Source organism: Diadema antillarum, unplaced genomic scaffold (genome assembly GCF_040938485.1).
Source record: "Diadema antillarum isolate AM-2024a unplaced genomic scaffold, OU_Dant_1.0 seq00000637_RagTag, whole genome shotgun sequence".
Lineage (NCBI taxonomy): Eukaryota > Metazoa > Echinodermata > Echinoidea > Diadematoida > Diadematidae > Diadema > Diadema antillarum.
This window is the reverse complement of record NW_027271554.1, coordinates 775,256-803,089: the sequence shown is the minus strand read 5'-3', so window position 1 is coordinate 803,089 and position 27,834 is coordinate 775,256. Positions and strand designations below refer to the sequence as shown.

General features: G+C 39.3%; 1 protein-coding gene across 1 annotated transcript in view; it reads left to right on the top strand.

Annotated features, from left to right (window-relative positions):
- Positions 1-24,457, top strand: part of LOC139736356 (solute carrier organic anion transporter family member 4A1-like) — a 69,842-nt gene extending 45,385 nt beyond the window's left edge. The window contains exons 4-10 of the mRNA XM_071647112.1: positions 5,277-5,398; positions 6,358-6,612; positions 16,237-16,432; positions 17,262-17,415; positions 18,704-18,882; positions 21,619-21,683; positions 23,884-24,457. Coding sequence (XP_071503213.1) covers positions 5,277-5,398; positions 6,358-6,612; positions 16,237-16,432; positions 17,262-17,415; positions 18,704-18,882; positions 21,619-21,683; positions 23,884-24,239 — 1,327 coding nt within the window. The 3' untranslated portion in view covers positions 24,240-24,457. The remainder of the gene's footprint in view (positions 1-5,276; positions 5,399-6,357; positions 6,613-16,236; positions 16,433-17,261; positions 17,416-18,703; positions 18,883-21,618; positions 21,684-23,883) is intronic.
- The last annotated feature ends 3,377 nt before the right edge of the window (positions 24,458-27,834 follow it).

The window sequence follows — 27,834 nt, the reverse complement described above, 5'->3', positions numbered from 1 at the left end:
CCGAGTATTTCTGGAAGGGCCTTTATAGACATCAATCCATGAATCCAATAAATCTTTTTGATCTTAATGAGGAATGTTTCATTTGTTCCAAACTTGTATAGAAAATATATGTTTATTTGTTTTTAACTGCTCTAAACATAATTGTGAGTTTACAGAACAGTATTTCTTCAGAGCTTCAGTAGATGGAATATTTTGTTTTGGACAAGTTGCAAGTAGGCCTACTTGTATCAAAACTGTTTTGAAACAGGTTTGGTATTGAGCCAATTCATCATTTATACCAAACATACATTTGCTTGTTGTTGTTTGAGTGTGTGTGAATGTGTGTGTTAGGCTCATTCAAGGTTGATTCATATAACTGCAAGCTGGGGCAGGGGCTTTGGGACCTGTAAATCTTGGAGACAAATCTACTGCCTACTGAAGAAATTGAAGCACATTATTAGAAGAGAAGAAGTAAGGAAAGCTGACAAAACTTCCCCTATGGTGGATTAATCCTCTGCCAGTGACTGAATGTTGACCTCATGGGAGGCTAGCCTTGCCTTAAATGTCGTGTATTTGTGATTAGTCTGGCATCAATGTTACCTTGCACTCCAGTCAAGTTCCCTACAGACTCTCCTCCAAATATTCTCCAAGGGCAGTCAATACAATTTCACAGAAAGAATGTAAAACTTTGAGAGATGGCATTACCCTACCAGACCTTGCCTTGACGAGCACCTCAGTCCCATAAGTGACAACATAGCTAGCCTTCGTCAAAGCCTGTCATGCTATCAATTTGAGTGCTGACAATTCACAAGTGAAGTCTATTAAAAGCCAAGTTTGTCAATGTTGGGACATTTAGATCTGTAAATGTGATTGCTATTCATGAGCTGAGAGAAAATATTGTCTGGCATATCAAGCCTACTGAATAGATGTATTTCAGTCAATAGATAATTCAAAATACTCATTTTGACCAATGAAATTACTAGCATTTGTACCCCTCAGCCACCAGCACAAAACACAAATTCATTAACTTCTTTGAATAGACCTCTACTGTTTAGATGTAAATCTTGTTCCCAAGAGCTGGCAGCAAAATGCAATAACTCACAGATATCCATACAGAAATCTGGATTGGTCTCCAGAAACCCTTTTGCTGGGGGTTGAGTCTGACATTAGTCTGCTTGATTCTCTAGCAAATAAAACAGTGGGAGTGTCTGTGACAAATGCTATTTACCATTGCTACATCAGTGGTTTGGGCACATGGTGCAGTAAATGTCTAGCCTCATCTCAAGGGGATAATCCTGTCTGATGGTTATCGAACATTAATTCTTACCCCCTCCCCCTTCTCTCTCTCACGTCTGCTCCTACCACATGCTTCTTATTGAGGTTTATTGCATGGTGGGAAGGTGCCAGACACCATCTCTGCAAAGTTCTTGAACAAGGACAGTGTCACAAACATGTTCAAAAAATGAAGAACAACTTGTAAAGAAAAACAAAACGTGTGAAGTGAACCTTAAGTGAACCTAGACATCTCATTTTTCTTGAGTGTGTAGATATTTGTGAAATGGATATTTATGGGAATTTAACATTTTTACCCAAATTTTGGTCAAGGGTGAATGAGTCCAGAAACCGTATAACAAAAACAAACAAACAAAACACAAACAACCATCACTGCCGGTTAAATAGATATTTATATGAAAAACATTGCCAGCCTTAATTGTTTCCTATAAATTTCCAGTCAATTGGTTTTTAACCCATTGAGGACAGTTTTATTTCACTACAACACGCATTTCCCATAGACACCTGCTCGAGTATACTTGGGACTCGTCCTCAACAGGTTAAAATTTGATATACTTGGATCTGTCAATGACAAATCAAAAGATTCAGGTGTAGGCGAATGTGTTTTAGTCTTTGTTCGTGTGCTCTGTGCTTCAACCATTAATAGCAGGGGGAAAAAAAGAACCAATGATGTGCAAGACACAGCATATTATTCTTGACCCATAGAGAGTCCTGATATTCAATATTTATTGATCTCAAAGGATGATGAAAAAAAAAAGTTGGTGATAAAAGCTCAGCATGTGCTGGCTAATATCCAGTTGATACTGATAATAAGAGTGTTATTCCAAGGCAAAGAAGTCTTTGGAGTGCTTGCTCCTCAACTTCTAGGCCGATGATGTCGTCTGGCAACAGACCATTCTGCCTCAGTTCTAATAGCACAAAGTGAATGGAGGGGAACATTCCTTGAAAATTTGACAGTCTTGTCACCCCTCATTTTAAAATTAATTGTTCAGTTTTTATCTATCTTTTTTTGAGGTGTGGTCCCCTCGACATCATTTTTGTCACCTTCCAAAGTCCTCCACAGTTGATTGCCAGGTCAGTCAAGCAGCAAAAATTGATTTGTCCCCCCCCCCCCCCCCAACATTTTTTTTCTTTTTTTTTGTGAAAATGTGCAATGGTGATGCATAATGTGACTCACTTCCACACACCCACTGGTTCAGATTTAACCAGCGAGTCGGGGGGAAGTCGGCCGTCTCGGACCTACAGCGAGGAATTTCAGGAGTAATTTCTGGGATGCCCCGCTGAAATGCATGATGTACTTCTCACCTAGGAGCAAGCACTCGGTGGCCGATTAATTATGCGCGTTTTGCTTGTTGCTGTTTTCTGATTGGCTGTCCTGTTCAATAGAAAATTCATCTCAGAAAACGGAAATCGTTTGCCTCAATCCTGTCCAGAAGTTATAGGGGCATAGTCCCGGTAGTGTAGATGGCGCTGTTGATGATACTGCCGATCACCGTTAGCATTGATACGAAGATTACCGAAGTAGAGCTGTCATCAAGAGGAAAGTGCGTAGGTGTTGCTATTGTAAAGTAACGTTGCCTTTGTTGTCTTCTCTGCGCATTGCGCAGTCTGTAGTAATGCCAGGGTGTGCATATGTGCTTGTTATGATGACATCACAAAAGAAGTTTGCTAAAGCTGTCATCCCACTCAGCCGAATCATGAGCGGAACTGTGATCGGACCACTGACTACAGTGAATCGGACTTCTTCGGACTCGGGAAAGTGGGCCAAAGCGTAAGCGCCAAAGAGAAGTCGACAGCGTAGGTCTCTATAGGAAACTTGCGCCGTGCGCCCGCGTATGCATTTGACTAAAACACGGGGACCATGCACCTTTAATCATTGTACTAGATTTATTCTGTCACGTACAGAGCTGGACTAGACGGGTAGCAAATCTCTGGCAAGCTGCCATATCTCTTAGATAATATGTTAATAGAAACATATGATATTGGGGATGATATTGGAAACAGTACATCATGTTTAATACAACAGGTTAATAGAAACATAATATTGGAAACCAAATTACATGCTTGGTACAACAAATTTATGAAAATATTGGAAACAGCATGCCATGATGAATGCAAAATATCAATAGAAATATTGGAAACAACGTACCATGTCTAATGCAATAATACGATATGTCAATGTAAATAATTATGATATTGGAAATGATATTCCATTCCTAAAACAACAGCTCTTAATGAAAATACATATTTGACACAACTTGCCATGTTTAATGCAACAGTTTGATAGAAACATATATTGGAATCAATATACCTTTTTTTGGTGCAAAAGGTTTAATAGAAACATTATATTAGAAACAATGAACCATGCTGTATTTTGCAGAAGAAGAAAGTATATTCAACCTTTGTAAAGTGTGCAAGAGTTACTATACGACCTGGGGAGTGAGAATTAAAGTCAAACTTAAAATTTAAGATTGACTAAAAAGTATGGTATGCTATGTGTGTCTTCAATGTTGCTCAACTTTCTAATGAAAATGAGGATTTTGGAGACTTTTACTTGTAGCCATTGATAATACAAGATAAGATAAATAGCAGTGGAATTATTTTGTAAACATAAAGGATAATTTGAAGTGAGTGGTGATTAGGCTAATGAAATTGAACAGGGAAACCAGCGGCATACCACAATTTTTAGTCAATCTTAAATTAAGTTCAACTTCGTGAAACACCCCCTTGACTCTTAGAGTTTCATTGACACTACATGTATGTCTGCATATAAACCATTAATAAGATGTTAGGCTGGTGGTGCAAAGAGGGTTGAAGAAGAATGCCTCAAATTCTCCACTGGAAAAGCAAACTTGCCATTCCCTGATTTTTTTTTTTGGATGAATTGTTGCCTCCAATATTCAAAACAAATTTCCTGCAGAAATGAGACAAGTAGCTTCATCCATCACGTCAAGAAAAAAATATATATGTATTTTCATTATGGCGTGAGTCAGCGTGTAGCGCTTTTGCACCATGGTGAAAAAGTGTGACGAATATTTGGCGCTATCATCATTAAAAGTACTTTGTATTAATGTGCTCTTTAAAAATGCAAAATAGAATGACTTGCAACTTGAGCTCATTACCCATGTTAATCAAGTGCACCATGAATTATGTCTATAATTAATGACAGCATCTTGCACACAGTGAATATCAAAACAATGCTTCTCCTCCCCCCCCCCCCTTGCACTCCCCACCAATATACGAAGCTAAGGTGTACACTATGATCTATCTTGATACGTGCAGCCTTTGAGTGTGTATCACCAAACAAAACAAAACTAGCTACTTGTCTCATTTCTGCAGGAAATTTGTTTTGAATATTGAAAGTAACAATTCATTTTTAAAAAAAAAAATTAGGGATTGGCAAGTTTGCTTTTTCCAGTGGAGCCTTTAGAACAGGGATTTCCCCCACAAAAAAAAAAAAAAATGACATGCCCCCTAGGATTTCCTTATTTGCAGTTTCATTGTTACCAGAGCCGGAAATGAGGTGTAGAATATAGAAAGTATCCTTTCTGAGTAACCAATTATGTTCCCTCAGCTAAGTTTTCCGGGAGCAAAACTGCATTATGTGAAGCCAAAACATGATCACACTGTGTGCACTGTTTCCATAGTAATTCTGTCACAAAGAAAGAAAAGGAAAGAATGAACTAAGTTGACAATCATATCATATTCATTGCAATTTATGCATACTGGAAAGTGATGGTATGATTATTGCCCTTTTAAATACTTATTGAAAACGTGATTATAATCTCTCTGATACCTTTAGTATCATGCAGAAATAAAACATGGTGTCTCCTGTTGCCAAATATTCCTGAAATTGTATGCATTCAACATTCACTTGCACTCACTATGTTCCTTCAACAACAACAAAAAAGATAGTGGAAAATATTCAAATGATGTTGATTCATCTGTTATTCATTAATTCAAATTTTGTTTTGTGTCTGTTTATTATCGTCTTTATTCTGCAGCCTCGGACTGCAGCCGGACAGCCCCCTCTTTGTCGGCGCCTGGTGGATGGGCTTCATCCTGACGGCCATGCTAGCTCTCAGCGTCATCATTCCATTTCTTGCATTCCCAAAGGCACTTCCAGGTAAGTGGGGTCAAAGGTCACTCGTCATTAATTGTGTATGCCAAATATTTTGCTATGGTATTTTATTTTCACTAATTTTGCAAGGCAGGTGCTATTTGCAAATTTAAAACACACAAATATATCAACTTTGATCTCCACATGAACGTGTCGTGCAAGCACACCTTTCTCCGTTCAGTACTATGCTCCGTAATTGGGAATTTAACCACTCGTGAAATTGTCGGGAAGTCCCTATTCGTAAAAAATTAGACTCGCAAAATATTACAGTATTAACCGTTTCTGTGCCAGTGAGTCAAATGTGCACAGATTTCGCACACAAACCAATGGACAAGAAATGAATGTGGCAATCAGTGGGTCAAACAGATTACACATACTAGAAATTATCATGTTTCTTTGAGAACTGGTAGAAGCAGGACTTTACAGCTTTTTCCTCAGGTTGCCCATTTGGGTCACTGAAATCATTCAATGTGAAATTTTTGGTGGCCAAAATAAAAAGATGTAGTCTTCAAAATAAGAGCTTAATAGCAATCTGTTTTGAATCTTAGTTGCCGGATCGGGCCACCGTAAGATAACTGGAAGAGACAGATATTCTCTGTACACACTGTTCATATTATTTTGAAGGGATGGTTTTATCGTAGAATACAGAAACGAGACATTGTGAGTTTTGTAGAACTGTATTGTAGTAATGTACCTTAAATGAGGGGACTGCATTATACAAGTTTGCTTTCTAGCAGCCCCTCAAATCTCATTTCTTGTCTGTAAATGAAACAAGATGCATTTCTGTGTGATATTATGTTACATGAAATATACTATGCTATCATTTTGATGGTTTTAACATTCATGTATATTGTTTGCAAGTGAAAATTAAAAGGGGATAAACTGAACTGAATTAGAAACATGGTTGACCATATTTGCTTTGTTTTCATAATTTTTTTTTTTTTTTGCCTTAACTCCAATTGCAGGCCAGAAGGAGCTGGCGAAGGCGCGAGTGAACGAGGCGCACCGTGGTGCCGAATTCTCTTCGAGGGCGGGCTTCGGCGGCAGCCTGCGCGACTTCCCTCGGGCCACCCTGGCCCTGGTGCGCAATGCACCCTTCATGTGCATCTGTGCCGCCGCGGCCACAGAGTGGTTCCTGCTGGCGGGATTTGCGGTGTTCGCGCCCAAATTCCTGGAGTCGCAGTTCAGTCTCTCCTCAAGTTGGGCAGCGCTTCTTGTTGGTGAGTTAGGGCAGGCACACAAGATTCCCCCCCCCCCAACAGTCATTCATATATTACAGGGGCTCTACAAATTGCTGTTCCATTTTTTACAGCTCTGTTCTGATTGGTCAATATTAGTAGGGCACCTAATTTTAGTCGTTAGGCAGGTGATTGCCGAATTAAAAGCCATGAGGTCAAGTGTACTGCCATATGCAAATTGTCATTTTTTTAACACCCCCCCCCCCTTCTCCAAAATGGCTAGTAATAGGCAGTGCATTTTAACCTACATCCTCATCATTCTGAAACTGGAATTCATTTTGGGCAGTTACATGTAGTTATTGCTAAATTAGTCACAAATCTCTCAAATTGCTCAACAAATGTTTGGATCATCAAAGGTGTAGGTTGTCATTCTGACTTGGCAGAAGAAGTCGGGTTGTGGCCTGGTAGTCAGAAAGTTTTCCATACCGCTGTAAAGAAGACAGTAATGAGTGGGGCTTCTGTAATGCACACCAGATGTCAAAGCTATCAGTTTTTTTGTGCCTGCATCGAGAACATTGCACTTTTTCAATAGTTCTTCATGACCTCGGCAAATTTCTGAGCTGTTGAATATCGGATGTTTTTCATCATGTATGTCCTCAATGCACAATCTTACATTATTGATTATCTCAAGAATTTTTCACTTCGTCAGAGATAACAGAGCAAAGTGGAAAATCTTTGTTTTGCCATAAAAGTGTTCTACTGTATCGAAAATTTTTGGCTCTCTCAATACTAGCAAGTGAAGTTAAGAAAGGTTAGTTCTAAATATTGGAAGGTAGATTTTATTTTTCAATGTCCATTAGGTACCGGACTAATAATAATAATAATAATTGATATGATTTATATAGCGCCAAATCCATTCTGCAGAGTGCTCTAGGCGCGGAAGGAAGAGAAAGTGAAGGAGATAAAGGACATACAAATATCAAATACATGTAATGAGTAGTCAAATTGAGGCTTTAAACAAGTGACTATAATGATTTTGTTTATTTACATTATTCTGTGAGTTTACAAACATCTCATATTGCTCTAAATCAACACATAAAAAAAGTTTGTTTGTCGATGATACCTTGAGAAGCCAGAACACTTTGGTTGTTTTCTTAAGTGTCTACAGATTAAAGCATTAATGGTCCTCAGGGAAAACATGTAAATGTTGTTAGAAGGTTTCAAAAGTTAATGTTTAGTGGGTGCGGGGTATTGGCTGGACATTACTGCTCCACCCCCAAGGCGCCTATACTATTGTAGAATTAGAGTCCTTAATGGATTTTTGAAGTAGGATTAGAGTTATTTTGTCTAGTGATCTGCAGACCGTGGAGTCATCCCGCTTTGTTAACTCTTTCAGTGCCAGGAACCTTGGACAGTGTGTACAATGCTACAGGGTTTTCTGTGCCATTCAACACTCAAAGCACACAGAGGGTTAATTGCCAGAGTGGTCTTGAGGTGTCGGCAGCCAGATTAAAGGGATTGTATAGTATTGACAGAGACGAAATTGGGCTTTTGACATATTGCAAGATACCAAGAGACCACTTATGAAATAGTACGGAGCATACAAATGTACCATTTTAAGAGGAATTCAGTTTATTTGTTTTATGTTTTTTTGTTTATGAATAGATGAAAATCCGTTTTTGAATCGCTGAGACATCCAAAAACAAAGTGAAACAAAGCAATAAGGTGGATCCCACCTATTATTGGGACTGTTTTTTTTTTTTCTCAGCCATTTTAAGACCAATTTTTATCAAATAAATGTTGGATCCCTCTTGGAATTACATGCTCTTTCATATTTCATGAGAGGTTCCTCATTATCTCACCAAAAAATACTAGAAATATGAAGTTAGGTCTCAACCAAAACAATACGATCCCTTTAAGCTGTTATTTTTCTGTTCATTTGTCACATGCTCTTGTCCTTCAATAGCTGGTTGTACAAGTTTTGTAGACACATTATCAGATTTGGTGACTTTTGATTCATTGACTTTTGGGGATTATCCCACCTAATGATCATGCTATTCTATGAATGCATTCAGCGTAATTGCTAAACTGGTCTTGAAGTGTTGGCAGAGTAGGTAAACATGATTCAAACTAGGAGGGTTGGTCATTCTTGATCGGTGAAAAACCTTGTCGTAGTCTTGTGGCTGCGTTACAAGCGAGGGTCCTTTGTCAGAAATTCGCTTATTGTTTTGATTATTTCATCTGATGATCATCTCGCACAAAGAGCATTCTACCTAATTGCCTGAACGGTCTTGAGCCTTCCGCAGCTGAATTGCATTGTCTCAAGGGCGTTGGTCATTCTCGCTTTGCGGAAACATAGTTGTAGCCTCCAAAACATATTGCAAGATTTGATCTTTTGTTGGGGGGGGGGGGGGGAATTCGTTGGCTCTCTCCGAGCGGCTGTTTAATCTGCATCATTTCATTCTCTGTGACAGTGCCAATCTGGCCATTAGGAGTTAATCCTAATCTCATTTTCCCCTTTTTTAAGCTGCTTATAAGTCTAATGGAGGGCATCTCAGATTTCAATTTTTAGGTACTTTTGTTGTTGCTGTTGTTTGTTTTTTGTTTGTTTGTATGAGAATGTCCATATAGCTTCAAATCACCCAGAGAGGAATGTGAGTGGTCTGGAATAGGTCTGAACCTGATTCAAAACAAAGCCTGGGAAAGAAAAAAGCCCTCCACAAACCGGAATCATGATGGTCTGCCAATATCTTTCGCATTCCGTCACAGTCAATATATTTTGCTCTCTTTCCAGCTTTTAGCAATAAACACTAAATTGCACCATCAAATGTTCCTACCCCGACCACCATGATCTTGAATTCTGTTGGTACCACTCTACTTCTCCACAGGTGTCAGTGATACTGTAAAAGCAGCCATTTTTTTTTGCACTCTTCGGGGTAAACTGAAATGTGCACATTTGTAATTATTTTGAATCAAAACATAAAACAAATATGTGACTGTGCATCGCAAAACGAACAAAAAGTCGCACCCCTTGATTTTACGTGAGGACTGAAAAAAGGTGAAATGGGTCAACTGAGTCAATCTTGAGTTTTTCATATTTTCTGAAAGAGCTATCCTTCTTCTACATTATTCTTTAGTTTGGGATCATGACATGAATTGGAAAGTCTGTTTTCAGCAGTTTTTCTACAACCCCTTTTTGGGGGAGAATAGAATGATCAGGTAGTTCTGACAGTCCCCTTTTCATTTCTAGAAATATCCTTTACACACTCTTCACTTTCAAGTCTAATAACTTTTGAAAAGATAACTTTACTGCTTTGAAAGTTGGCATCGATCATGGACAGAATGTGTTAATAGAACATGCTTGATTTCAGCTTAATCTGGTAATCCCTTCATTGTTGTTGCTCCAGTGGTTTACATCCTGTGTTTTGTCCCTTTCATTGCACAGCTAGCACAGCTTGGTAAAGATTGAACACTTGAACAGACCCTGTACTTCAGAGCCTCTTTTCTCAGTTCACATATTTCCAGAGTATATGCTTTCTTTCTAGTATTTAGATAGGTTAGAGGAGTCCATTTGAATTGAGTTATACATGATTTTAAAGCTTAGAGTCTGCTCTTTAAGAATCTACCCTCAACTAAAAATCCATGTCTGGCGACTTTTTGTTTGTTTTGTGGTGCAGGGTCACATATATAACAAGCAACAATGAAATTGTGTGCTTTTATTTTCACGCTAGCTCTTTGTTAGGGGAAATGCATTAAAATTTCCACTTTAAAAGTACAGGTATTCTTTGAGTTTATTGGATAGGATTACTATGGCATATTTTTAGCTGCTCTTTTAACTTTTGTGTGGGGGAGGGATGAAATACTGCTTATATCATGATCTGAATTATCAGCCCTAATCAGCAGGTGGTGGATTTTCAAAAATGAGCTCTTGATTTAGAAATTAGACCAGAAATAAGTCTGAAAAAATTCATTGCTATATCTTTTAGAATCAATATCAGTCAATCACCATGCATCGTCCGTCCATGGTGATAGAGAAATGTGTGAATAGAATAGAATTCAGGCCATGGAGATTAAACTAGTGAATCAACAATCACATAAACACATTGACCCATGAACAGGAGATGAGTTAGCATCATTTCATAATGATTGATGGTGCAGGCAGTTGTAGTACATTCAGTAGCTGTTGCAGCTGCTGCTGTAACTAAATGCAGTCCCACATAATACAAGCATGGAACTATGTAGCTTATATTGTACTCGTATGTCTGTCTGGTTTGTGTTTCGTGCACAATTAATAGGTAGTTCTGGCATTTTTTAGCACCATTTCTCAAGGTGTTCGTGCAAACGGCACACGTGGGACAAATTTTTAGAATAGATGGGAACAGCTGTTAGGAGATAACTATAGGATCGTGGGATTATTTCAGGTCTTGAGTGACTCACACTGTAAGAAGCTGTAAATTCCTTTTGTAACCATGGAAACAAGCAACAAAAAGAAATAAAAAAGAGACAAGTAAAGCCTAGGCAATATTGTCCTCTCATCTCAGAGGGGGTATTGTAGTGATTGACATCAACATTTGGCCCAAAGTTTGCAGTAAAAGAATGACTGCATCCAGGTATGGTTGGTTAAACCCCCCCCCCCCCCAAAAAAAAAAAAAAGAATGAATAAAAGAGTTCCTTAAATATATAATGAATAAATTTATAGCTAGAAATCCCATCACTGTCCACATGTTCAGGTTGTACATTGGTGTAGATTGATGTTGAGTCATGATACATTGCTGGGTCAAATTCCAGAGGATGAACCTCGAGGATGAAAGCAGTGGTCCTGTGAGAAAAGAAAACATCCTTGAGGTGTTTCTTTGTAAAGCCATTACCTGCTCAGCCCATGCTGTCTACCTGTGGTCTTTGAAATGATAAACTGCAAAAGGGAAATAACTGTGATTAATATTGTAAATTGTCACATAGATGCCACAGATTTACTGTGCTGTGTAAGCACCGCCACCCATCTAATATCTTCAACCACCCCCCCCCCCCAATATGCAAAGAACAAAAGTACACAACACAAACATTTAAAAAAAAATGAATGCCTCCCCCCAAAAAACAAGCAAACAAACAAACAAAAGCAAATAAACAGCCAAACAAAAAAACACCAATATGAATATTTCTTCAGCACTCTTTCTTCTTCAAGTCTCAATAATTCTTAAATCCAGCCTCCAACCCTCTGCCCCAAGGCTCTGTTATTTATGGAAGTAGACTGCCCACCCTTTCTTCAATTAATGTTGACATCTTTTCTACAGTTGTGCCACAGAGTAAAAAGGCAAAATTTTGGATTCATTCTCATCTGCAGCCAAAATGTTCCCATGATTACATCATGATATCAAAATGCCAAATTTATAAATCTGGGAAAAAAAAAACAGCAGCATGCTGAAATAAACAGCCTTTTCAGAGCTATCGTGTAAGAGCACTAAATTTTGCAAGGGTGAGAATCAGAAACACAAAATGTAGGTAAAATCCCTCAAAAAAGCTAGCAAATAAATCTGTGACAGTTTGAGCTTCTATTTTTGTTATGTTTCTATGTGTCTTTGTTTTATTTTTGTTCTTGTTCTGTTTTGTTTTATGGGGGCAAGGGTGAGAATCAGAAACACAAAATGTAGGTAAAATCCCTCAAAAAAGCTAGCAAATAAATCTATGACAGTTTGAGCTTCTATTTTTGTTATGTTTCTATGTGTCTTTGTTTTATTTTTGTTCGGTGCTCTTGTCTGATTTGTGTTCCATCTCGCATTGTTCTGTTTTGTTTTATGGGGGAAGGGGTTGAACGTGATGTGCCAATGTTCGACCCTAACACAATGCGACTTGTCACTAGATTACCAACGAGGGAGTGAGGAAAAGTCAGTGACATGTTTTGACAAGCGCCCCCTTGTGCTTTGTAAGGGAACCAGCATCACACCCTAGAGAACCAGCCGAGCAACTTCATATCTAGTGCAGATGAATTATGATGTCACGTTCTGTAGTTCCACGGGAATACATTATACTTCCGCACATTTGCAAGCCCCGTGGATTGCTGCGTTATGTTTTCTTTTCAATAGTGCTTCACAGCTGCATGATTTATGTTTGTGAATTCTTTCTACTTTGTCTCTTCCCTCGAGGTTATTTCACATAGTCCCACCTATACATATGTGTGTGTGTTGTTTTTTGTTTTTTTTCAACTTTCTAAACTGATCAAGGGCATTGCAAATATGTCACAGGAATGAGGCAGTGATAAAGAATGACGGGAGTGACTACACTGTCACCAGAGTTTCCTGTAGGAATTGCAAGGTGTGGCCACGTGTGTGTTCTCAGCAACACTATTATGAGACATGTGCATTATTTTACAGCATTTTTCATCGTTAAGTGTGTGTCACACACAACCAAGTTGGTGGAGATGTCACACAAAAACCAAGTTGATGTGAATCGATTGTATCCCAGAATGCAGAGCACAAAATGGCCTACAGGTACTTGAATATATACACTGTACGTAATGTTCTTGCTTCCAGCAGTGTGCTGTCAGTGTTTGAAAGCTGATAATTTGCTGATGAAGGAGTGAAAAACACAAAAATATTATGATGACCGCAGCTGGGGGGTTCAAGAGGAAATGATGACCCCAGATTGCCTCCTTCTAGTAACTCTTTTATTGCCACCAGTAACCTGTTTGCACACCATGTCAGAAGCGCTTTTGAGATGGTAGGCCTCAGGGGGTTAATGTCTCCAGTGCTCTGCATGCTCATAGTTTGAAATCATTAAAAGAAAAGAAAAGCAAGCAAACAAACAAACAAAAACTGTTCTGTCATGGCCATTTCAAACTTGCAGCAGTTATCTCAAAACTGATGCTGCTTTCTTTTATATGTGACCCGACACAATGAAAAGATCCTAAAGTTGCCGACTGCTGATCTGAGAAAATTGAGTGTAAAGTCAGATCATCAAAATCAGTCAAAACGATCATATTTCTGTTTTTGGCATAATTTTGTAGTCTAATGTATTGTCTATCATCTGCCGAAATTTGGAAGCTAAATGATCAAAGGAAAGGCAAGAAATTAACGTTTTTCTGGGCCATGATTTTCCGACTTTCAACGGAACAGAAACACGTCCGAAGATTTGGGATTTAGTGCCACAGCTAGACTCTGCCCCTAGCAACGAGGGAGTGATCTTATTGGTCAGTGCTTGGCATACTGGTTACTGATTGGTCGTGCATAGACTGCTGGTGCTAAGCTTGAATGAACATTACTGAGGTTGCTAGGAGCATACATGTACCTTCTATTGTCAAGAGGTGAAAACTGACTTGCCTCCCCTTGACCATGATAGCGTCGGAAGGAAAACTTTGAAGGCGGTTTTCTCGAAACGCTGATTTCCTTAACCACTCAACATGCACTGTTAAAATCATCGATATCTTCGTAACTGAGTACTTTTATGAGTTGTGTTATATGTGAAATTAAAGTGGAAGAGTAAGGGAATAATGTCATGTCATTTTCAGATAAATGTCCTCCTCTGACTATCGGATCCTTTTGTTGTAGCGGTTCACGTATGTGTTGCCCGATTTCTCTTGCACATTTTGCTTCTACACTGAATTCATCTTATTACCTGGTGGAGCTAATATCAAGAGTGCTTATACTCACACTCTGAGAGTGTCAAAAGGAAAGAAACTCAATGAACAAACCAACAAAAACTCTTTTTTCAAGGCCATTTCAAACTAGCTCAGGTCGTCTTGAAGCTGCATGATGCTCCTCGGAATGTGTTGCCCACTTTCTGTTGCCCATTTTGCAGCCGAATTCCAGCCATTACCAGGAATTATGAGAAATATGGGCAGAAAACCCGTCACTTGTGGGAGTATTGGCCTTCTGAATGTCGCTGCCCAATGTGGCATCAATCTCGTCTCTCAAGGCCGCCAATTTACCAGTAATTGTGCCATGATGCGCTCATTTTGGAGCAGTGAATCACGCAAACTGTTCGCCGGTGATAATCGCTGTCGAGGCGAGAGTTTCACTACCGGGCTGATAAAGAATTTGAACTTGTAGCAGGTAATGAGAAAATTTTTCTCATCTGCCAATTGAATGACATTCTATTTTTTTTTTCTCTCTCTTTTTTTTTTTTTTTTTGTCGTAATGGGATGGTATTTTACAGATGTTTTGCTGTAAGCTAGTCATGTGTGGTTCCCCGTAAAAGGACTGTATGCATTCTCACGTTGATAAGTTCTACAAAAGAGATGTAAAGAATCATTTGGGTTTGGCATTTGGTTCTTCTAACAACTTTAACATCTTCTCCACCTCTGTCGCATTTTGCCTAAAGGCAAAGCCAACAGAGTTGTGGGACAAATTTACTTGCGTGTGTGTTTGTTTTGGACCATTTTTTTTTTCTATTCTTCTGAGGAATAACAAGATCTGTGGTTACAATTACCTCAATCTGGTTAGCTTAAGAGAGTTTAGTGGCTGTATGGACTTTGAGAAAACTTCTTTATACATCTAATTCATTTGATTTGATTGACATTTAAATTCCAGGTAAGGACGGTAAACCGATTAGAGTTTAGGAGGAGTAGAGGAAAGAAAACATACAAGTATACAGCCAACTCTAAGAACTGAATGTGTGGGATTCACATGTTTTCAAAGGGGATGAGGGAGGGTTAACCCATCGAGGACGAGTCCGGAGAATACTCGGGCAGGTGTCAATGGGAAATATGTGTTATAGCAAAATCAGTCTGTCCTCAATGGGTTAAGAGGAAGAAGGGCTCAGATCATGGTTTCCAATCTAATTCTCAAGTTTTATGGGAAGTCAGGTTTTTTTTACTAATATAAGTGAAGAAGAGACAGCCACTTGAAAATGTTACACAACCTTTCTGCTTGTAAAATTTTTTAGTTTCATCAGGTGATTCCTTCATACAGCACATAGATAAATAGTGCAAAGCTTACAGTGTATTTGCACTTGGACATTAACCCGTCGAAGACTAGTCCCAAGTATACTCACGCAGGTGTCTATGGGAAGTGGGTGGTATAGCAGTATCCGCTCATCCTCAGTGGGTTATAAACAAACTGAAAGAGATACATTTATATACACCACCACTACCACCACAACAACAACAGAACAACAACAACAACCTTACAAGGCATCTCACTACCCCCCCCCCCCAAAAAAAAAAAAAAAAAATCAAAATGGTTTAGTGGTTGACTTATATTTAAAGGTCCTGTTTACCTTTGGGAACAGTGATTTAAACATTTTTCAAGATATGACATTTAATGCATACAATGTAGGTGTAGGTCTGTTGTACCACAAAACATCCTATTACATAAATTTTTGCGATAAAGCCTAAAATATATCTGTATTTTTCTTAATAAACCGTAACTGTAGACGGTTTAGACTGGAAACATTTTTATCATAATGTTCACATTTTGTATATTTAACAATACTTAACATCAAATTTACCAATTCAAAATTTTACCATGGTTGTTTCTATCCCTAACTCACATTTTAGAACTGTTTTAAAGCACGAATGCTGGGTTTTTGTTTCATCTGCAAATGGTAAATTATGCCTTTAACAATGTTCTTTCTCCATCTTACTTCTCCCCACCTTCTACCCACACCCCTTCCCCCCCCCCCCACACACACACCTTTCCCTCTCCTCCTCCCGTCTCTGCTGCCTCTCCGCAGGCTTTACCGTCATTCCAGCGGCGGTGGGCGGGTCCATCATCGGGGGCTACGTGGTGAAGCGGTTCAGCCTCAAGTTCCGCGGGATGATCCGCTGGTGCCTCGCCGTCATCACTGTCTCTTTCTTCCTCCTCTTTGCCTTCATGATCAACTGCCCCAACGCACACTTCGCCGGCGTCACGGTGGATTACGGGCACGCGTAAGGATAATATGAATTTATTCGTCCGGCGAGAATTGTTTGCTCAGAATATGACTCCATGCTCAGGTGGACTCTGAGACAAATGATTAATAATCTCGTATGAAAAGAATGGTAGAAATTTTTGTTAGGATACCACAAAATTGTGAGATTTTCAAGTTACAGTCTTTCTTTTGGAACACTGATTTCGGCTTCATCCACAATAAATTTTCAAGATGACTTGATGATATCTGTTTCTCACAACTCTCATATTGGTCTACACATAAAATGATATTGATATTATATTCTTAGTCAATATTTCATCAACTGTAAATCATCCCCAGAAATGTAATTGTCAAGTTTTTACAGTGAAAAAAAAAAATGATTTGATGCAAAGTGTACACATTGTATGTTTTGTTTTGTTTTTTAGAAAATAAGAAATCAGTCCAACTTCAGACATTACTCCAAATTAAATGTTTATTGTCACAATTTTTTTCTGATTATATTCATTGTATAATAATTATATAACAGATATCTGTTTTGCTGTAAAGTGAAAAAATAAATAACCTATCTCTTGCTGGAATGCCAATAAATTACTAAAATGGACCAGACAACAGAAAACTTCCTCAAATCTCATCCCTAGACATTCACCATCTGACTCAGTTCTGCTTTGCAGAAGAAGACGTTTGTCTTAATGAGTCCTATTTCTGCGTAGATGAAAAGAAAAATATTGACTTCCCACGGCCCGTCTCTGGAGGAAGATGCTTAGTTTGGCATCTATCTAATTGACCCCTCTCACATTCCTCTTTCTATTTCTCTTCCCTCTCCCCCCCCCCCCCATTTTCCTTTTCAGAGATGTGGATACCACTTCAGCCCCTTCGAGTCTGAATCACACATGCAATGGGGCCTGCTACTGTAACGACATGTTTCAGCCGGTTTGCGGCGTGGACAACATCATCTACTACTCGGCCTGCCATGCGGGGTGTGCGACCGGGCAACAGAGCGAGGTAAGATAGCCCCTCTTATGCCACCCCTCCCTAAATATTTCCATTTATTCCTCCCACCCCCCCCCCCCCCCCTCTACCACCCATACCTTGTATTGCCAATGATAATTGTCATCAGTTTAGACGCAGAAGATTGTCGACAGCATTCAAAAGTTGAATGTTCTCTGCTGAACAGCAACAAAAAAAAAAAAATGTAGTGCAAGTCAGTGGACATGAACTTGTCAGTCGCTGTGTTCATTCTTGCCTGCTAGTCTAGCAAGACCAGTCATGGGGAAAAGATCTTATCTTTTCAGGGCCGAGTGTCTGTATTTGTTCCTCTCTCCTTCTCCTCAAATTTCTTTAGAAATTAGTTCATGTGAGACCAGTGACCAGGTCGAAGCGGGGTGGTTAGCCTATGTCTGTGCAGATGGGCAGAGGAAGTTGTCCTTTATCTTCAAGATATAGTGCACATGCATGCAATATGGAGAGCATTCACTGCCCAAGGTGTCTTTCTCCCACTAGATTTGACCCACCCACCGGACTGAGAGGGATTGATCTCATAAGAGTGTTTAGGCGTAGAAATTGGAGGAGGGAAAAATGCTTTTTGATGTAACTTTCTTGCAAAGTCAGAGACCAGTGTTAATGCAGGCTGTGAGAGGAACTCAATGTAAGCTCAGTCTTTTTGATGCACCGCTCCTTGTCTGATCACAGTATGAATGATAAAAGTCCAACTTATATCTGCTTCCTATTTTTGCTGTCAGTACCGGTATATGAAATGAATGACAGTTTCTGACAGCCTACATTTTCTCCTCAGTTCTGATTTTGTTTTTGTTTTTGTTTTGTTCTGTTTGTCTTGTGTATTGTATTAAAAAAGAAATGGAATTACATTCTTAGCTACCATGAAAGAAACCAAGCAGAGCAAATTAGTTTTCATTTTTCTTTTTTTATTAGATGGATTTAAGGTTGTAAATTCACGTAGTGTGACATATCCTGTGGAAAGTGCACAGTGTACAGATATAACCTTTCAAATTGTGATGACTTTTACTTGGAAAGGGAAGCATACACTGTATCATGAACAAATCCTGTAGCACTAAATCGTGAAATATTCTTGGTGAGTAATGAACCATATTTCATTTGGGTTCAAATTTTGCAAGATATGTATGAGATGAGAAGGTTTAATGTCCATGAAAGTACAGGACCTAATGCATCCATATGCAACATTTTTTTGTGCCACATGCCGATGTCTTGTGTTTTTCATGGCTGACACACGCGCCTGAACATTTGATGCTGATTGCTTTTGATGCTCCCCCAGGGCTATGGAAACTGCAGTTGCATCAGCACCCCCGACAACTTCACGTGGGACCAGCCGATGGCCACCCTGGGGAAGTGTGATTCAGAGTGCGAATGGCAGAATCTCTTTCTTGTGCTCCTCTTCCTCATCGAGTTCTTCACCATCCTCGCCGTCGTCCCTTCGATGACTGCAACTCTCCGGTAAGCAAGCAAGCAAGCAGGCAGGCAAGCAAGCCGCCCCGATCAGCCACCATCAAGACTCTCGCAAATTAAGATTGAAGCAAGATCAAATTTTCTTGAGCATCTCTGAGATGCACATCCGCTTATGAAGGAGACAAACTGAAAATAAATCAATATCCCCACTTTCCCTCCTCTTGAGTGGAAATCCCCCCCCCCTTGCAACCTTTTCTTTCAGAAACGCTTCTCTTGCAATGTTAGCCAGGATTACTCAACTCAATTCCAGCTCTATTGGCGTGATAATGTACGGTAGGTTTCATGCTAAAAAAGAATTGATCGAAGCAGAATCAAGTTAGAACAACATTTCAAAGTTTGATAAATGTAAAAGAACAACATCAAAATCCCTGGAAGCATCTCTTGTATGTATGTGTGCATGTATGTACATTGTATGTGTGCATACAATGCATGTGCATGACGGTGTGTATACATGTGTCTATCTTTCTATATCTGTCTACTTATCTATCCATCTATCTTTGCATCCATTCATTTATCCAGCTATTTACAGCTGTATCTTCCTTGTCTGTCCATCTATTTTAATCGACCATGTATGTATGTGTCTGTCTATCTTCCTACCTATCTACCTATCTATCTACAGTTTGTACTATCTATCTATCTACAACTGTATCTATCTATCTACCTATCTATTTATCTATCTATCTATCTATCTACATAATAGTCTATACTAAAGCATAACATATACGACAGGCAGTTTCAAAGATAGACGCCAGAAGTGATATGGATGTTATGTCCCTCTAAACCCTCCATGGTGATCCCCAGCTATTAGGGCACCTAGCTTAACCCATTGAAGACGGTTTGATTTTGCCACAACACGCATTTCCCATAGACGCTTGCCCGAGTATACTCGGGGACTCGTTCTCAACGGGTTAATACTGTGTATGATGCAAATCTCCACTTGGGTGGCAGTGCGTGAGCTACGTGCAGAAGATTTAGGATGTCTTGTCATATGAAGGTGTGGAGCATCCCTGAGATAGCTCTTAGAATACCATGATTGCTTCCTTCCCGAGGCAGGTAGTGGGTTGGAAAGCCACAAGTGTCGTCGGCCTTCTCAATGATCAAAAAGAAAAGAGCGCGCCCCCAACTTGACCTTGTTTGGAGTGGCTACGTGGTTTCGAGTTTCATGTCTCAAGCAATGATTTGCCAAAACAATGTCTAAAACTTTACCAGGTGAGGAATTTTCTTGTGTCAGGCAAGTCCTCTAGAGATATGATTGAAGAAGAAAATGAATTTGTTGAAGTTTGCATGGTTCAGTGGCAAGAAGATAGAGGCAATGTTAACGCAGGTTGACAATCTAGCAGAAATCTGCCGTGACTGTGTCTTGTTTTTTGCAGTAATGTTAAAATGTTTTCCTTCGATCATCTCATCTATTACATTGTGCAAATTCCGATGTTTTTGCCAAGTTGATTTCCCAGAGATCTTGTTGTTTTGCTGTGAACACCTGTCTTGTCACTTTGTATTGATTTACATCGTGTTGTCATGGCGATTTCGATGCCAATGCTGGGAGCTGTTGGGTTCGCAAGGCCGGCAGTTGACTTTTCAAGATGAAAGCGTGTGAATATTGCAACTCCTTTGATCAGAGTCACTGCAGTTTTTGTCTAGTCAAACTTTATTTGTCACAATTCTGCATCCACATGAATAATTAATAAGGTTGATTTCAGAACAGATTTGATAAGGGTAGGAAGTTGAGATTAAAGTGAATGTGAGCCATTTGACAGAAGTGTAAATCATCATTCAGTGGCAAGGTGGATAAAAATAGAATCAAAGGCAGGAATTCTGTATGGAGGTGTGAAGGAATTCTGTCTTTAATATGGCATGATTCTGTGAGACATGTGTGTTGTTTAATAGTGGCAGAAAAAACAAATGACTGTAGTGATTCTTAACTCTAGGCCCATTCACACTTACAGTGAAATACCAAGGTATTTTACAATTTATGTATACTGCAAAATACATTGTGGTATTCATTGTGGTAATTTGATTTACTTCATAGGAATTACACTTGCGAACTTTTACTGTTAATCTTGTCCTGAAATACCACCCACTGCACTGCATTGTATTACGCACATGACCTATAACACACTTACAACATATGTAGCCCATTGAGAACAGATTGATTTTGCTACTGTAAAAGTGGTTTCTTTCGCTTACAGAAACTTTCGCGGTTTCCATCGGTGCCGACTTTTTCTTGTGTGTTTAAATTCGCGGTCGGTAATGATAGCGTTGTAACAAGCGACGAGTTCAAAACATTTTCGCGTGATGTTAAATTTGCGGTTCAACCTCAAAGCGCGAAAAGCGCGAAAATAAAACCACCGCGAAAGAAACCACTTTTACAGTATATCGTGCATTTCTATAGACACCTGCCAGGGTATTTTCAGGACTAGTCTTCAACAGGTTGTATGCTGTGCTGAACTTGGAGCGGTGTGATGTTGGGCCAGATATACCATGGTACTTCATGAATGATAATAGAGTCAAGCAAAATACTGCAGTATCTATGACCATGGTATACTTTGCCGATATGAATTGATATGACCGTATGATATTTACCATGGTATTTCCTTACCATCGATAGTAATTCTAATGTAAACGCACCTGGAATATCAAATTGAACAGTTCTTCAAATCCATTAATAGCGGATCCAAATTGTCACCAATGCTATTAATTTTTTTGTTTCACTTTGTGTTGCAGATGTGTTCCTCACTCACAAAGGTCATTTGCCCTCGGCCTTCAGTCATTAGTCTACAGGGCACTGGGTAAGTCTTTGTCCACCCCCCCCCCCCTTAATTGCTGTATATATGTAATCTTTCTCTTTGGAGGTACATTCAACCTTGGTTGAATCCAAGGGACCAGAGAAAGGATTTTTTTTTTCCTCAAACCTACCTAAATTTTGACATACACAAGAGAATTATTAAACACATGTTTCTATCCATCCAGGCTGAATATTTCTTTGACTCTAAAGGACAAGTCCACCTTCATATACATAAGGATTGAGAGAATGCAGCAATATTAGTAGAACACATCAGTGAAAGTTTGAAGAAAATCGGAGAATCTATTCAAAAGTTATGATTTTTTTAAGTATCTGCCCAATCACTGCTTGATGAGAAGACTACTACAGTGTACGATGTCACATGCGTACAACGATATAAGGAAGATAAAATGAGAATTTCACAAAACTTTACTTTTTGAATAAAGTGCACATTCCTTCGACTTGTTAATGACATATGTTAAGGGTAATATTATTCCCCCTGCCTTCTAAAATAGAAAAGTCGAGTGCTCTTTTGTTATGCAAGAAAAATGGAAATATGTTGAATTTCCTTTATTCTTTCTTTATATCGTTGTACACATGTGACATCACAAGCTATAGTAGTCTTTTCATCCAGCCATGACTGAGCAGAAACTTTAAAAATTCATAACTTTTGAACGGATTGTCGGACTTTCCCCAAACTTTCGCTGATGTGTTCTACTAATATTGCTGCATTCACTCAACCCACATGTCTATGAAGGTGAACTTTTCCTTTATATAGCCAATGTTTCAACTTTTGCAAGGTCGACTTAGGCGAGGTCGACTGTATATATTCAGTGGCTGGATTAGAGTCCAGTTCTCTCTGTGAGAAGTTGTCTGCTGTACACACCAAAAAAGGCATGGACATGATGTATATATACTCTCAAAATCACTTGCTATGTTCTGTGCTTCTGTCTCTGCTTCTTTGTGATAGACATGATGAGGGTCTTATTCTAGAATGGTGCTCTCAACTTCAATACAATTTTATTCTAAAACTGAGAACCAGAAAGGTATTAAAGTGGTTCAAAGACTGTCACTAGGGCGCTGATAGCACTTGATTTAAATTATTACAATGATATCAACATTTGATTTCGATGATGCTGCACATGTATTATCAAGTGAGCAAAAGTTATTGAAAATGGGCTTGTTAACATTTTATATATTTGTTTTGCTTTTTGTTCAATCATCAATTGTCACGATGTTAGAAAGACATGATGATGTGATTCCTAGTCACTTAGATTCTCTGTAACCTTCACTCTTTCTCACCCACCCTCCTGTCGCCCCTTAGAAGTCAGAGCAACACTGTCGCTTCCTTTTTTCCTTCTTTTACCAAATATTGCTGCTTTCTGTGCGTCATCTTCAATTATGCCCATCGCTAGTGATTTTGGGAAATGCAGCTTTATGCACCTGACACGACCAATTTCCTGTTCCAGGATTCTGATCGTACTTGGTCACCTGGTCTGTCCCCTTACAGATATTATGCCCTCTTCTCTAATTGGTCATCTTCCCTTTTCTTGCTCCCTTCCCCCACCCCTTGCTGTACCCTTCACGGGTTCCTGTGGTCATGGAAAACCTGAAAAAGTCACATGGAATTTCGAAAATATTTTCCCAGGCCTGGAAAAATCATGGAAAATGCAGAACTATAAATAGGTCTTGAGAATGTCATGGAAATGTATAAATTTGTTTATTTTTTGCCTTTTAGTGATCTTTTTTTAGCAATGTTATTTTGTTCCTAAGGAACACATTTCATCAAATGAAATCAGATCCAATTGTCAGCATTAGAAAGTACACTTGTAGGGCCTATAAAGTTGATATCTATTTTTGCAGTGAAAGAGTGGATGAAAATGTGTTTCATTACATACAGCTTTAAACTATTTGTACAGTCTGCTTCCAATCACCACTAGTGATCATTGCCATCAACAACTAATAGACATTTTCATGAAGAGATTCTACGTTCGGCAAATATCTGACAAAAATAATAAATCTCCCCTTCAACTGAAATCTCAGTGGTATAAAATGGTAAAAGGAATATGCCTTTCCACCATTACCACAACATTGTAGGCCTACATTCTATTATAAAGTGAGGTTCCCTGTTTGAAACCCTAACTGAGGATGGCTGCTGTATGTGCGTACTCACATAATCATATTCTCTTTTCCCTTGGTCTACTCAGGCACGGTTCCAGGCCCAGTCGTGTTTGGTGCCGTGATCGACAAGGCGTGTCTGTTGTGGGAGCAATCGTGCAGCGGCCCGGGCACCTGCTGGTTGTACAACAACGCCACCTTCAGCCGCTCCATGCTCATCCTGGCTCTCTGCATCAAGGCTGGCTCGCTGGTCTTCTTCACGGGGGCGCTCTTCACCTACAAGCCACCGCCCCAGCCGCCGCGGGGCTCGGCGGCGGTCGCGGCGCGCTACGCTCAGGGCATGACCAAGACCAACGGCGTGATCCCCAACGGCGTCTACAGACCGGTCACAGAGGAGTCCAGCTTGGAGGATCTCAGCAATCCTAGCAGACAAACTACAGTCTAGGAAGTGTAGACTATCTCCAGCAGCACTGTCTGCTGCAGAACAATAGAGGGAGTACTCTCAAACTTTATCTTTGTACTGGGTGATTTCTTCGAACTGTTGCAGGGAGCAAGAATGGCATTATTTCCTATGTGAACATCGCCAGAATGCTTCTTGAGGCACTGGATCTGGATTGGAGCTTGGTTATGCCACAAGTGATCGGAAGGAATTTAACACTTTGAACGCCATGGCAACCCCTTTAAATGCCATGGAGCAGAGTCTGCTGGACTTGCGTGCATGTAGCCAAACGCATGCATGGGATGCAGTTGGTTAATAATATACCTTGAAATGTGACCTATGTATTGTTGATGGAATGAGAGACTTAGATTTCTTTTTAAATTCCCATACATATCTACTACATTTCACATGAAGTGAAAGCAACAAAGTAGTTGAGGTCTCCATCTAGGATTTTCCAAAAAAGAAAAATGTAACAAAATGATTTTGTTTCTACCAACCTCTGTCTGGTTATCCATCCGTGTGACTGCCAATTACTAGTCTAGATTTTTTTTCCAATTTACTACACATGTCATGAAGTGCATATGCTTTAAAACTAAAGAATACTTTCCTGCATTTAAAAAGAGGAAGAAAAAAAGGTCCCCTACCTATTGAAAACATGAGAGATAGATAGCAGTATAAAGGAGGCAGGGGTAAAAATTGGAATGCTAGCTGCTCGCTATGCTAACTGTTAGCTGATGCTTTGGCCTGCTGTCTAACTGTTCTAGGAAACCCAGGGGTGTAGTAATCCAAGAGTGTGGTAACCGAGGAATGTGTTAACCCAAGGGTTTTGTAAACCAGGGGTGTGTCAAGCCATGGGCATGGTAACCCAGGGGTGTGGTAAGACAGGGGTATGGTAACCCAGGGGTGTGGTAATCCAGGGGTATGGTATCCCAGGGGTGTGGTATCTCAGGGGTATGGTATCCCAGGGGTGTGGTAACCTAGAGGCATGGTAACCTAGGGGTGTGGAAAATCAGAAGTGTGGCATAGGGAAGATAAATGTACCCTGCTCTTCATCTTCCCAGATTTATTGATTGCAGCTGTATTTGTATATCTCTGTTGATTTCTATGAAAGTTATGGACCAAATTCTAAGCTATTGAATGGTTGATAGGGTGTAACCTTGTAATGTTGATGGGAAGAATATGAAAGCTTAAAACTTGCAGGCATTCAACCTAGGTGAATCTATCAGCTTTTGCTATCTCTTTTTGAATAAAAAAACGAGAAAGCCAGTTAATTGAATGAGCACTTATTGTTGTTGGAGACTATTTCAGAAAACAGGGTCACAAGTGTACAGAACAGGGTGACCTCTGCGATGCTTCTCTCTGGCTATCGGATGCATTTCAGGCCTCGTAAAGAAAAAATTGTTTCATACTGGAGGCAACCAAATCTTTGAGGTCCTCCAAAGAGTGATGATGCTGAAAGTAGGTTTATAGGGATCTTCCTGCCAGTGAGGTGGGGGGGGGGGGGGGGGGGGGGGGGGGGCGATGGGTTGATGAGATTGTGGAAGAATGAAATTACCTGTAGATCAGCTGTTTTTATCAACCTTCTTGATACATTAGTGCTGTGGTGAACATTGTTGTTGAGGTGAACAAGTGAAGCTTTTGCACATGTTTATGTAGAAAAACAATTTCACTCTGAACAACTTGAATGATTAATTTCATTTCAGAGATTTCTTTCAAACACATACTCACCCATGGTATGTTGTACTTCATGCAATTCAAGCTCAAGCATTATATCTAATGATTTGGTCATTGGGACACAAATGGACCTTTATATACTTTATTATGTCAAAGAGTCATCTTGACATAATAATACTGTTACCTCTACAACATAGGAGTGAGGGTGTAGAAAAGTGTCACAGCTGTGAAACCACTGTAGTATTGGTGTCCCACTGATTGCACTGAAAATGGCCTTTGAGCGGCTGATGTAAGGCGTGCATGGCGAGGCAGAGCCTATGAAGTGATTTGAAATACGAACATCACTCAAGAATCAGATCTAGCCATATCCAGTCATAGTCTCCTTCCTAGGCCCTCACCTGTTGTCTTCCCTCGTGAGATGAAACTGAAGTGACTGCGACTCCACCGACATTTGACCCTTGCAAGAGTTCAGGTGGCTGATGTAACAAAGTCGCTGCATTGAAGCAATGCAAGGTGATGTCCAGGAGTAGAACTTGGAGTGAGAAAACAGAAGTCTTGAAGCTAGACTTACTCTTTAGCAGAGGCTATAAAGATGAATTTACTTCTTCAAACAATGCTATGCAGTCATAGCAAGGATTTTTTAAAAAAGAAAAAACTAGGGAAAATATTTCAGATTTCTGAAGAAAGTTGGCTTTCTAATACTGTTACATGTCAAATGGTTAGACTGTTTCAAATTTTTCTCTGGCCTGATATTATCAGGCATTGTTTTTCCTCAAACTAGTAGCATCTGTAATTTTCAAGTCTACAAGAGTTACAACATCTTAAGCCAGGGCAAACTCAGCCTGTGTTCATATTGTCAAATATGAGTAATTTTCTTTGTCATGCATCATTCCTACTTAATACCATTAAAAGCAAAATCAAATGGAAAAAAAAAATGGCAAAAAATCTTTATTTTTGAAAATATCAATTATGCTTGAATGAATTTATTAGATGATAGAGATTACTGTATGTATATTTTTGAAGAATGATTTAGAGATGAAATGGCATTATATAATTATGATTTTACGGCTCATCTCGATACTTAACAAATATATTCGCAGGGATGCGGTGTTCGGTGTACATGTTTATATTCAAGGTTTTTGTTAAGAAGACATCGTTGATTTTGCCCCGCATCCTGATGTTGCTTAGCAACACAGGAGCCAGATCTGCTGTGCATAATACGTGTATGTGTATTACAATTTGTAAGAGTATGACATAGCATTGTCTCATATTGTTGGCACTTTAATTGTATTCTTTGGTAGAATAATCACATATTCAAAGGTCGTATATTCCTTTTGCAAAATGTCACTACATCTTACATGGATTAAGAATAATGTCTCCCAACTTTGTGTATGACGTCTTCAGGTAAATACACAATCAGTTTCTTAGAAAAAAAAAAGAAAAACTAACCCCATGCCACTTAAGAACACACTCCCCCATGTGCCAAGAAGAACTGCCGTAATATTTTGTTGGTAGTCTGAATAAATATACTGGAAATATGTAGTATTAATTCGCATTCCAACATAAAGAAGTTTACAGCTTTATTAGTCTGAGGTAGGGTCTAGATTACCTACATGTACTTCTACAATATACCAGCTTTATATGAAAGGAATCTAGTCTTTAGGGTTGCAAAAGGGGACACATGAACTTTGAAATACCCACACCTGCACAGTTGATATATGTGACCCTGCACCTCAAAACAAACAAAAAGTCGCCAGACATGAATTTTTAGTTAAGGCCATATTCTGAAAGAGCAGACTTTAAGCTTTAAAAGGATGTATAACTCAAATCAAATGGACTCTCCTAACCTATCTAAATATTGGAAAGAAAGCACAACCTCAAGGAAAGTGTGAACTGAGAAAAGAGGCTCTGAAGTACAGTGTCTATT